At 34.4% G+C, this 13,554-nt stretch overlaps 1 protein-coding gene across 2 annotated transcripts; it reads right to left on the reverse strand.

The window, feature by feature from the left end:
- Positions 1-57: 57 nt before the first annotated feature.
- On the reverse strand, positions 58-13,080 carry LOC143452518 (syntaxin-like). Of its 2 annotated transcripts, XM_076953526.1 has the most exons (9): positions 12,889-13,080; positions 12,386-12,469; positions 9,382-9,481; positions 6,603-6,748; positions 6,139-6,330; positions 5,905-6,042; positions 5,211-5,321; positions 4,190-4,277; positions 1,237-2,740 (listed from the first exon to the last, which is right to left on the reverse strand). In XM_076953526.1, the coding sequence occupies exons 1-8, from the start codon at positions 12,916-12,918 to the stop codon at positions 4,197-4,199; spliced, it is 882 nt and encodes a 293-aa protein (XP_076809641.1). In that variant the 5' UTR covers positions 12,919-13,080; the 3' UTR covers positions 1,237-2,740; positions 4,190-4,196. The 2 variants fall into 2 exon arrangements, with proteins under 2 accessions (XP_076809649.1, XP_076809641.1); XM_076953534.1 differs by lacking the exons at positions 1,237-2,740; positions 4,190-4,277; positions 5,211-5,321 and adding exons at positions 58-877; positions 5,006-5,116.
- Positions 13,081-13,554: the final 474 nt, after the last annotated feature.

Raw genomic sequence — 13,554 nt, forward strand, 5'->3', positions numbered from 1 at the left:
TCAAGTAGGGCTACATTAGCTAACACACTGTCCTACACCTCGTAACGTAAAGCTACGTCAACTAACATAATTTTATTGTTTAGTGGATTATAAAGAATAACGTTTCAATAACCAATTATAATAAAGAGAAATAAACAACACCGAAACACAGAGCAGCATCAGACACAAATGGCTTCAGTTGTGGCGATAAGCCTTTTCTTACGATGCTAGAACATTATTACAATAACTTAGTATAGCCTACTTTTCAAAACTGAAAAATAATATAAGTGCCACACAAAATCGAAAATGTAGACAAAAAAACATTTCGTATTTATCAGGTAGCCTATGATGATTGGAACCGTGGACAGACTGCAAATGTGCGAAAGTAGTCTACCATTCATTCTAACATGATTAATGAATTTCGAGGGCTGATTGGAGATGATAACAAGCAAAATGAACAAGTTTAATACAGAGAATAATCGATTACAACACAACAATACATAAGCTTAATCGAGTGATTACAGCAAATACATTTCATATCCTGCAGGTTTTAGTACACAAGTGAGCGTCAAACATCTAATGAAAGTTTCAAATACGAAAAAAAATTTTAATTTGTGCGCGGTCAACTCCTGTTAAGTATGATAACTCTGCTAATCATTTTTCCCGGGACTGATACTTGTAATTTTTTCTAGTGCTGAAACACTCCACATGGCCAACTATACACCCAAAATATGCAATTGGTAAAACTACAATTTTTGCAAAAATGTCAGAATTGTTATTCTTTCTTTGTTCGACGCGCTTCTGGTATGGGAAACCACCCTTAGCTCAGTTGGCTTCCAACTATGGCGATGATAATTATGAGTAGCACAACGCAACAAACGATGATGCAAATCTTCTTCTGCAGAAATAAGCAAAATGTTACACTTCTCTGAGTCAAAGGGTTTATAATATTGTAATTCCACAAATATAGGCTAACCTGCAGTAAGAGAGAAAGTGTACGTGTAACATATTATTACCTGAATTCATGCAGATTTCGTTGGTGAGAAAGACATGCTGTACGATGCTACGAAATCACGACAAACAAACGATGTGCACTTCACTTCAACAACACGTAGTCAAATTACTGTATATCACATTTAGAACCGTTCATTCGCGTTGTAACAGCGATGATAATTGTGCAACTCGTTGCAAGGCCTTTGATAGCCTTGCTCATAGTCGGCGACGAGTGCGGCAACGTGAGCAGCCAAAACCATATCGTACAACTGGTTAAATTTTATTTTTTCCTAGACAGTTTACAGAACACATTCGTTAAGATGGACGACAACAATAATATAGAATATTAGAATTATTAAAACGCGAACAACTGTAAGAACAAAACGAGTACAAGAACGATAGGACTTATGCAGAGGACTAATTTTGCCCTTAAATTCGAAAAGATTAAAGCACTGGAAAGAATTGCGCACAAAACCAAATCTATAACAAAGACGATGCCTAGCACATTTCGACTACATGCGGATGAGGCAATTACTTCCTGGACGCGAAATTACTAGCAACAGAGAACAGCAACGTTTTGCACGAAAATGGTCATTTGGAACAACAACCCGTAATTGCTCTCATGTTATCATAATGCACTTAGAATAATTACCACGTGAACTAAGTTTCAATCTCATGTAAACCTTCACTGAACTCATATTGTAGGGTACAATGAAAAGTGATTTAAATGAGTGGCGATTGAACACAAAACTTACACTTCGGCAGAATTGCTATAGATTTACAAAGAGAAGAAAAAACTGAAAAAATCAAGGCGTAAAATTCAGCTTGAAGAATAGCGGGAGCCCACTGATGTGGGTCCAATGATGATAACCAGTTGGGACCGGTAACATGGCTGACTCGCATAAATAATAAACAACCAATTCAATAAGGCCAACAGAATGTGGGATGCACTAAAGTAATCAAAATATGGTTGTTTAGTAATAACAGGCGCATAGATGAAATAATCCGCATGTAAGGATATTTAAAAACAGAAAAACGTAAAAACAAGCCGATAAAAATAAATTAAACTATCAGTAACGACAATATTAAATCAAGTCAGCTACAGCAGGTAACCTTAATCATATTTTTACAATAAGATGCAAGTTGCAGCTTTTTAAAGGAGTTCGTTGCAATCAGTATTTCAAAAACAGTGATCAATTTTCACGATCGCTTACATCCACAATTAAGCATAGGGATATTTTACAACATTTTGCCTATCTGGCAACTATGTATACAACCAAATCGTAACATTTTGCTTACTGCTTCGTTTATAACAAGAAATGCTTCTTAAAAGGAAGTTGGATACAATTTAAGGCGAAGGCAATTGCTTTCTTCTGTTACCAAATAAACTGTTATTATTTAGTCTTTGATTGTCGAAAAATCAGCGCTTCCAAGATTTGTTACAAAATCTTGACCAAAGTATGTTAAAAACGTAAAAATTTACAAATTTAGGCCGACGTAATACTGTGTTCGGAAGCAAAAGTAAGAAAAGCCGAATAATTAAAAACTCTTAATCACGTTAAAAGTTCATTACAATGAACGCTGTTTAGGGCGGATGTCACATAGCAAATGTGAAAAATCTTGCGAGAGTCTCCGGAAGGTGACTGTTACAGTGATGGTATATTGGACTGCACGTCAATGATGAAGTGCATTCTGAAAGTTAGGTAGCTTTCATGCAATTTGCTTCCAATTACGAACAAATAGCTTGCGAATCACGACGAAAGACAACCTGCATGGTGATAAAAAAAATTTAATTAAAATCGATTGGTGTAATATGTAAGTTATTCATAATATACATAAAGGCTTCCAATACATAGTGAATTACGGTTCGTGACAGCTTTAGAAGTAAGTTTTAGGTTGATTTATAACAATTAACCGCACGAAATTACATTTTTGTACGGGGAAAAATTGTTCATACTGAAAACAGTATTTCCGTTTCCTAGGCAAAAAAGATAGTTATTATTTACTAAACAGGCTTGGCTGTGCAAAATGTTTTCCTTTGCTATTGATTAGAGTAAAGATCGAAATCCCTTTGGATTTATAAATCGACAGAACTTGGACGGACTGAAGCAATCAATAAACTCAACGGCTGTCATACAGGGTACAAAGGTTCACTCCATGCTCTTAACCTCCTGGCTAGGCGGCCATGAACCGCTAAAAAGAAGGTTGCAAATTGCAACTCAGGAATATCGACGTGCATTGTGCCATACATGTTATATTTTTAAGAGTCAACTTGAAAGTAATGGCACGGAGCTATACGCAAAATGATTTTCATGTTAATGGCGTTAACGAGGCAGTTGTTTTAGGTCTAAAGGGGCAGTGCGAAGAGCAAAAATAAGGATTACTATCTGCAGCCTCCCAAAGCAGCGATAATAACATCATAGTCCTGACCGATCACCTTCCACAATCCTTAGAATCTTCCATCTACTGGTCTCCTGACTCACTGTTTTATATGAACGGTTAGATGATGATTAACCCCTCATGCCCGAAGGTAACAATAATACAAACGCTAGAACCCCAGTAACATATATTTTAGAAGTGTGTGTACTAGGAATTAAAAAAATATCGTAATCGCTCATATTCTCACACTTATAGTGTACGTAATTGTTTTTCATCAGTTAAAGGGAGTTAGCTTGCCAATTGGCTGGGCGAGTTGTCAAAACGAAACCTCTGCGCGTTTGTTGCTGTGTGTTGGTTAGGAAAGTGTTATGACATATAGGCATTAATGCAAACTAATTGGAGGTAGATATGACATCCGAATCACTGCTCTATAACCTAGCCGCACACTTCAATTGGAACACACAGTAGTAGACTAGCGTTATTATAATTGAAAAAGTTTTAACAGATTTAAGAGGTTTGGGACCAGAAGTCGAAATAACAGCGAGCCGCGGAGAAATTTTAGAACTTCGTCATATTCTTTCATGGTGTCTCCATCAACTCAACAAGTACGGATTTTTCACTTTGTCAGTTTCCAGCTCATGGATATTAATCAATTATTGTTTTATTTTTATTCCAAAAGCATTTCAAGTTATGTTTTAGCCCTATACCACTAACTTTACCTCCATAGGTTTGAAGATAAGGGAGAAAGATTTTTACGTTTATGTGGCTCACACACTCATTAAGATGATGCCATTTATATTATTAAATGCGTATTGTTAATTTTAGCAAAGGAACTTACCTTAACTTCATTTCGGAACAGTAACGCCGATAATGATAGCTATCACCGCCAAAAGGACAATACATATGATAATGATGATTATCTTTTTCTGCAAAGAATGCAACAAGTGTTTAGTATTGGTTATTCCCAAAGAAAACCAACTAAAAATTTTAATTCTACCAACACCATAATCAACGGAACATTACGTATAAATCAGAACAAAAAGGAATCATACTTACACGATGTGATAGCTCAATAACTTTTTTTCTGACAAATCGGTGGAAAATAAGCTAATTTTCTCCTACTTATCTGTCTTTTGGAATTATGTGGCCTATAGAACTTGACTAGATTATTATCTGTCCTATGCAACTGACGACAGAATTACTCACCAGAATTTTCTCACAAAGTAACCGCAAAACTTTCCCATGTATCTCAAGGCAAACCTCAACCAACGCACAAGTTTTGAAAGCAAAATAATAAACACTGAATTAAAAGTATAAAAACTCGGTAATTGCCTTGAAAAAGCTCCAAAACCTATCAGTAACAGTCGTTGTATTGAAATCTAAGGTTAATGTTCATGTCGCCGCGCACTGAACCTTCCGCAACCCACTAGTATAGGCAAGGTTAAAGATCAGAGAGAGCGTATGGAACACAGCACTTGATTTAACAGCAGGGAATGGACACAGACGGAACATGCACAAAACGTCAAAATGTTTGAGAAAACGATACGAACTTGCAACTACGATATCAAAGTCTACGTTAAGGACGATATTCTACTGCACAAACTAAGAAACATGCTTTGGTGACAGGACATAGAGCACACATGCGAATTCTTACCCTCCTTGCTTTGCTCTGGTACCTGACCGCTTTCTTTGTGTCTGATACTGCACTCTCTACGTAGTCGACAGAGTGTTCGACGTTATACTCTATTCTGTCAATCATCTCGCCCTTTTATTGTCAAAAGGACTTTTTATGGACGCATCGTTAGTTCTTTTGGGGCAGAGTTTTCAGGGCAAAATGATAAGGAAGCGGACACATTTACCTTTCGTGCTTGGCTTTGATATTTAACCGCTTTTTTAGTTTCTTCTCGGGCCTTTTCAACGTACTCCGAGGCGTTCATAACATTATATTCGATTTGGTTCACCATTTCACCCTTCAAAACGAAAAGAGAAAGTTAAGAATACTACGATATAAATACATGAAGATACATATATCGAAAACAACAACAAAGATCATATTAGGCAGGATAAAAAAAAATTCAGGACGAGTAGGAAAAATGATTTGAATTTCAAAGGTTTTACACCTCGATTGTAGAACTACATATGCAGATTTAGTTGATCTCTCAACAATAACGATTGTTTCCACAGAAAACAGACATTTATACCACTTATATGCAGAACACGACAACGTCACACCCACGGCCGATTACCTGAAAACTTATCCATGCTAATAATAATCTTGGATCCGCTGATACTCTCAGTAAGCATTTAAAACAAAAATTAAAATCAAAATATGTATTGTTATAAATTTCATTACAAATATGAACCCTTAATTTTCGAGGCAATACTAAAATATTAATATAAAAAGTTTATGCTTGACTAATTCAGAATTAATTTTAATGAGTTTGTTGCTAGAAAATTAATAGAAATATTAAGCAAGGCGGTTGGCTATTAAAGGTTTGAGCATAAAAAGTTGAACACATGAACATAAAAAAGATTTCATGATAATTATTATACCTGTTGTTCGACTAGCATGGCCATGTCCATAAACATGTCATGCAATTCACGGATGCTGTTTTCAAGTTTAATGATGTCATTGTGGCGAGCTTGAATATCATTCATTGCTTGTTTTGTTTGTTGAGTATCCATTATGATCTAAGAAACATTTCTATGGTCTTCTCAACATATGTAAGCATAACACAAACAACAACATAATCTAACAAAGATAATAATCAAAAAGAAATGGTTTACCCCTCCGGTAAATATTGCTGGACTTCCTTCTTTACTATTTTCCAGCATATCTTCAAGTTCATTGTCGGAGACTTGCCGACCAGTTATTTCCAACTGCCTTTGAATTCTGGCTTTGCAGCGTTCGCGATAATCGTTTTGGGTTGTGTTGTAATCGGTCATAACTGCGATGAATTTACGAGACAGTGTGGAATGCTGAAAAAATTATTTGATATAAATTACGGAAAAAATATCGCTGTTGTTATGTACGTCGGTACTGGCAAAGACGGCATGTTTTGTCAAGCACAGACAATCAAAAAATTTAATTAAAAAATGATACAAGGGGAAAATATCATTACTATTTTTGATGAATTTGGTCAATAAAATTATAACAAAATTGCAAAGCTCCTCACAATGCAGCATACGTTTAGTAAAAAGGAACATGATTAACAGTGCCGTAAACAGAGCTACCTTTCAGACCATGGTACCTGCGTTTTTTGAATACGTAGGTCAGCTGGGGTTACGGCATTGGAATTCTCCTCAATGTTTCTCTCAATCAGCTTCAGTTTTCCTCGAACTTTGTTTGCATTCCTCTTGATATCAGCCATGCATTCTTCCATTTCTTCTTTGGTTTCTATTATTAAAAAAAAGAAATCATTTTCAAATTCCTGAAGTATTGTGATCATAAATTATGTTGGTAGAAAATACTTTTAATACAGTGAAATTTGACACAATGCAACAACAAGCCATTTAGTTGTGTAAATACATACAGTATATGTTAGTAAACGGAACATATCATGATTGTAATAAAATATGACCGACTGCAGCCAGTTATGCATCAATTGATTAGAAGAGAGTGACTATTTAACCCAAAGTAGGTCAGCCGGCTGTTAAAAATAGACGGTTAGGTAAGAAGAATCGGAAAGCAAAAGTTGATTTTAGCTATTTAGGATTAATTCGTATTAGATTTGATTAGATCATTGGAAGGTAGATTTAGGTTACTATGTTATAACATTTAAGATAGGTTAACAAGACGCTATGAAAAATTGCTTTGAACGTACGATTTCTTCCGGTGAAATAGTGACAGCCTAAATGAAAAAGCAGAAAGCAGAGCAGTAAAGTTACTCGACTTCAACTCCAATTCGAAAGAAGTGCTGATTTTGTTCAACTCATTTTTAATCAGTTGGGTAATTCAAAAACTGACCAAGGCCATAAATAAAACACGACCATGGAAGAAAATATGTAAAGAGAGTGGTACCCAACCTCTTGAAAGTCCCTTGACTGGTATTGGGACCTTTGCAACGACTTAACTGAGTTAACTGCTGTAAGAGAACGACAATGTTAACTTAAATGTTTTTTATTGAAAGTAAGATCCATGAGCATTGAGCATTAAGATAGCTTAACACTGGAGTGGAACAAAAAGTAGCAAAGTGCTTAAGTGCCTAAGGATTTTGGGAAAAACGTTGTAAACATATCTCAAAGAAACTAAAAGACATAAATAATTTATTGACAGCAGAAATGCATATTAATGTCTTAGTCAGTGTACAAAACTCAAAACTATGGCTTACTGATAAAGTTCATGGAAAAGCTTAACACAGCACGGTAAATGGATTATCATTATATGCAACAGGCTGAAGACAGCGCAGTGCCTTATAATCAGTGAAGTAGGGCGTTTTCAAGGCCATTGCATTACAAAAATTAGTGAGGTAACAGGATGCTAAAACATACAATTATCGGTATGCATGATTGACAACCTCAGTGTGAAACGGAATCCACACCAGTACACAAACTTCACTCCATAGTTGATCAATATTTTGCCGATTTTTCCAACGGAAACGACGTTCCAATCCGAACAAACCCAAGGAGTCAGGACAACATTAAGCAGTTTAACCCAAAATCAATTACGTAAACCTTGACGGCAATTGTGATAAAATACGTACGGACATTCGGTAAGCTCGCCCATTCAGCTAATATTTACCAGCGCAAGTGTGTGATTACGTTTGACTCCGTCTGTGGATTATTTATTGAAGAAAACGAGCACATACGCGTCACGTGCCCTGATGTACATAAACAGAAGACTATAAAACCAAACTGCGCTATATAATAGCTCACTCCCACTGATTTTATAAAGCAAATTAGGTCATCCATTATTCGCATTTCCAGCTCGCTCGTATATGTCGCATCGACTTTCCGCTGGACTGGTCAAACATTCACTGAAACGTGAGAATCATTGTCACACCAAAGACGTCAAGCTTCATAAAATAAATCTACGTTGTACTGCGCCAAAACGTAAGAAAGGTTATTCAGCACTACACTCGCGTTATACGATTACATCATCGACGATGTCATTACACTAAACATCGAGGTTTCGATACGCTGCATGCGTTGTATGTCGGTGCTTTATTTAGGTATACGTTAACTAAACAATAGTGTTGACTAGTCACTAATTATAAGTAATTAAAAAAGCACTTCGTACCAGCCCAAGTGTAATTCACGTAAGATGAGGAGCAAGTACAGTATTTCTACATTCAATGTGAAGAAATGTCCTGCACAATACAGATTTTCAATTTAACTTAATTCGTAGTATTTTCCTTAATTACATTCAAGAAACAAGATAATCAATAAACGCGTCCATGGGAAACTTTCGTTTAAGCATAAAACAGCTACTTAGCCGCAATCTGAAAATCTATTGCGCACTTCACAAACGAAACATCAATAAAAGGTAATGACACAATTCCCTAGGTTTCAAATTCCCCAAGAAAATAATGCCTGCCAAAGCAGTAAAAGTTACTTTGGCCTGTGTCTACACTAATGAGGGATAATATACAACGTTTTACGACGCTGCAAAAATGCGTAAATTCAGCATATATCATACTTTATAGAATGTAGATCAAACAGCAAGGCGTGAAGTAGTTGCTATAATAACTTTAGCAATCAATATGTCTCAAAATAGATAAAGATAAATGATGGTTAAAATTGCAGCAGAATATGAGAAAAAAATCAATTCACTAATGAAGATTAATGAGTGAATGAAAGAACCCTTTTATTCCTGATGATATTTTCCAGGCAAGTACGCTTATGTCCAGTATTCCATAAGATTTTATTTTACACAAATAATCCCAGCAATATATTGAAAATTGATATTTCAAGTATTCAGCTTATATGCAAAAAGGATTGGGTTTAGCTTTTGACAACATATTCCATTCCATGTGCAATATTCAAATTGCACATCTCCGAACATACTGTACTGTAGAGCAATTCACTTACTGTCATCAGCTTGAGGCGCTGACAATATATCGCTGTGCTTCACTTTCACTTCTTGAACTTTAGTAGAAATAATATCAATGTAACCTCGTATTTCTTCAACCTAAAAAAGCAAAATATTGTTGTATATGAGCATCCACTGTAATTTGGTTGAGCAGTTTGAACATAACATCAGCACCTTTCAATATAATATCAGCAGAAAGGTCCATGATAGTTTATTCTAAACCGATTGTTTTCATGAGTTACCACAAATAACAAGCAATTAAAAAGAAAAATTTACAAAAAATATGATTAAACCTTTCCAATTAGTCAACAAACGTCTTCTCAACCATAATATCAGGAACAAAATTTATAATTAATTTTTGTTTAGTAACAGAGGGCATATTCATTCATTATAATATCATTCTTTTGATAATAACATTACATTTTATGACTTCCATTTGATGCAAATTAAATTTCAAGTGCCAGACACTTCAGCTTATTTTTGTTAGGCAAACTGTCACAACAGACAAGCAGTTCTCTGCAATGGACCATGAAATTTTAGTATCATTCCTATACAACTGCGTCTCAAAGAATGTTAGGAATGTTTATGTTAATTCTTTGGTTTCATTGCTGGTGAGAGGGCAACTGTAAAACAATTTTATACTTCTAACTACAAATTCATCATTGGTAATCGTTAACTTAAACAACGATAAGATTTGCATGGACTATACAGTATTATGAATCTATAAACTGCAGTTTATGTTACTCAGAAGGTGAACAAATAGATCTATAGATCATAATATAAAGAAAATTTATTAAATGCGGTTCAAATGTTAAATACGATTTATTACAATATTTGTCTTTAGCCTGCCAAAAAAGTACTTAACACGGAAATAAACACGAAAGTTCTCTGTGCACAATTATCTCTATGAAGTATCTAAAATATTGTGATAATTCAACCAGCCACTTTTAACTAAATTATCACATAAAATACTTCACTAGCAAAAGAGAAAAGAGTAATCTCTTTCCATTATGATCTTTTATGCTAGCAGCAACTTCATTTCGATAGTGCTGAGGCAGGGAGCACAAGGAATTATGATACAAAAAGTTACTTTTTAAGGTTGATATAAATACACCATTCAAACAAAGAGGGGGCAATGAATGATGTGATTGGCTATCTGCTCTGCACTGAAAGACAGCAGGGATCCTCACACCCTATGATTCATGCCAACGTTAAAAGCAGTCAACAATCGTTCTTCTGAGATGGTTTGCTGTCACCGGTTGGGCGTTTGGTTAGTTGGAGTTTTGCTGCAATTGACCATCATCCAGTTTGTGGCTCAAATCAGCGCAATCTTAAATCATTAAAGTGAGAGATTTCGTATGGTAACATGTAAAGTTTATTAGATGCTCTAATGTCGCACTGGCCAACTAATCTCGAAACTTTTCTACCTCTTTACTTGCACATTTGGTTGCTTATTGTATAGGTTTTAAATGTAAAAAATTATATGACATATCAAAAATGTGCAAGTAAAACACAATTCCATTGGGTTTATGACAAAAATGCTAGATGCTAAAATTCAGTCTTTGGCAATTAAAAGTTGGTTTTAAAACAAGTTTATTTCCTGAAAAATTAATAGTAGGCTATAAGTAATATTTGAAAGGAACGGTCAGAACGACAAAAATTGTGCCCAAACAAAAGAAATTAAAGCCAACTTATGGTATTAGAAGCTTCAACCCAAGGTATCTTACAAAAAAAGAGTTAATTGTAAATATCTTCGAAAAGAAGAACCCAAAAGATAGAAATCTTTTATGCTTGTTTGAGAAACCGAGATCCTCGAACCTTCATTTTCATCAACTTCTCATAATTGTTTGTGATAACTAACTGGATGCACATTTGTCTGAATATGTATCATCATAGGGTGAGGCGAAGCAAGAAAAGTTTGTCAGCAGTGATGACAAAGAGGATGACCCTAATTGCTTACTACATTCAACAATAGTGCAGTTTTAGAAAAAATTGGACTCGGAATACGTTATCAGCTACTTGACCTTTTTTGACATTTTTCAATTAAAACAAAAACCAACATAAACCTACAAAAACATCCATTATCTTAAGCAAATGTTGTTCTATATTATCGAAATAAAACATAATACGGTAATTCAAATATGAAATAGTCTTAACAAATGATAAATCATTCTCAAATCAAAGTATTTTTGAAAAAGATGTATAAATTGTGTTGCCTGGCAATTCCAACTCTACTAAAGCATGGGTTTGCTATTCACCAATTGTAAGTATATTTGAATATGTAAGTATATATGTGATGTATGAAAAGTTTAATGGTTGTCACTTAGTTGCTTGATATATATAATGTAATGTTCATATTAGGTAAGAGCAAAGGCTAAAAAATTTCAGGGTATGCAAATAATATTTGTGTAGATAGAATGAAAACAAGCTTGAAATAACCTTAAAAAAATTCAATTTACTACCATCATTACTTATCTAAACCCTATTAGCTCAAACTTTTGCCACTATGGTTGGAAAAAATTGTACTCAACATTGAGACAGACATTATGTGTGGTGGTGCATGTCACACTTTTTGCAACTACAAAAGTTATTTGACCATTATGGAAAGCAGCAAACAGTGATCTGCAGCAATAGACCGGTTGTTATGATCAGCATTTCCTATCTGTCAATGATGCAATTTCAATGCTGCAATGCAGATGTGTAACTTTGTAATTTTGAGTTTTGGAAATAATCAGCACATAATATGAATGTGAAACTAGTAGAATCGATACACAAAATATTTTGCTTTTATCCTATATTATAACTAATCCGTGTAAAAATTTATTTTCAATTCAACTAGTTACTGTAAACGTTGGACCAAACACATGTTTTATAAAAGTCTAAAAACTATTGCAGTAGACTAGAAAACCTTCTGCAGCTTTAAATTTAAAGCAGCAATTCCGGCTAATTATAAGTTCATACGATTAATGAAGTCAACCAAAACATAACAATTTTAATACAAACTTGAGTAAAAAATTCCTTCATGTTATCTTGTTCAATAGTGACTGATACTTCATCTTCATCATCCTCAATCTCACCGCTCATGTTCTAAATTTATTTAGAATGAAACTGAATGTATAAAACGTTTTTAAGTAAACACATGAAAATATACATATCACAATGTGTAAAACTATGACTTTAGTTTCTGCAGAATTCATTTACGGTAAATACTTAACTAACAAAGTATGCTAGTCCTGTTTCTTTGCACTTTGTAAACTTTAGCGATATTACAACAAACACAACAATATCATGGAACAGCCCTGCTAGGCTTAGTACCACTATTTACTCTGTCCAAAACAATAACAGGCTACAAAAACAACATTTTTCATTTTCTTATATATGTAACTAAAACTTGAAAATATAGCTTTCAGTATATCAGAATAACTTGAAATATAGGTAAGATGTATGAGCTGCATACAAGCCTAATCACATTTGAACATTGCATTGAAATTGTTTGGACAACTTACATTTTTTAAATCTGATAAGCGGTCTCTCATCTTGGCTACTTAACTCCTCCACAGTGTTCCCACAAAAACAGATTTATTTAAATGTATGTATTCCACTGAACAATCGAATAGTCAAAACTTGTCCCAAGAAATCTTCCCTCTCACCACAGCAGGATAAATTATCACTGTGTACATGAACTAATTCATATGGGATTACCTGCATAGAAACAAAAATGTAGAATAGAAATAATATATCCACTAATTAATTTATGAAACTTAAAATAATTTTACTTCACGTAACTTCTTAAGGGTAAAGCTATGGCTCCAACAGTAGTAATTCAAAAGTATCACTGTGTTTTCAGTAAAGTATCACTGAAAGTGATAATTTTAAATTGTTACTCGTGGTAACGTAGCTTAAATGGAAAATATGTTATTTGTTGTTATATCAGTCTATAATTGCTCATTATATTGTACTTGCCTAAAAAGAAGTTGTATATACATATATAGTTTAAATATCATGTGATTAACTAAGCTTAAATCTGTAAAGCTGGGTCACTTACAAACAACTTCCAGTGTATACTTAACTTTAGATCAACAATGGAGCAATAGCTGGGACTTAACTAAGTGCTTAGTGTAGCTAGGACGAAGAAAAGGGTGTGATTGTCACAAAAACTCTCTTTATTGTGA

The sequence above is a fragment of the Clavelina lepadiformis genome, chromosome 1 (genome assembly GCF_947623445.1).
Source record: "Clavelina lepadiformis chromosome 1, kaClaLepa1.1, whole genome shotgun sequence".
Lineage (NCBI taxonomy): Eukaryota > Metazoa > Chordata > Ascidiacea > Aplousobranchia > Clavelinidae > Clavelina > Clavelina lepadiformis.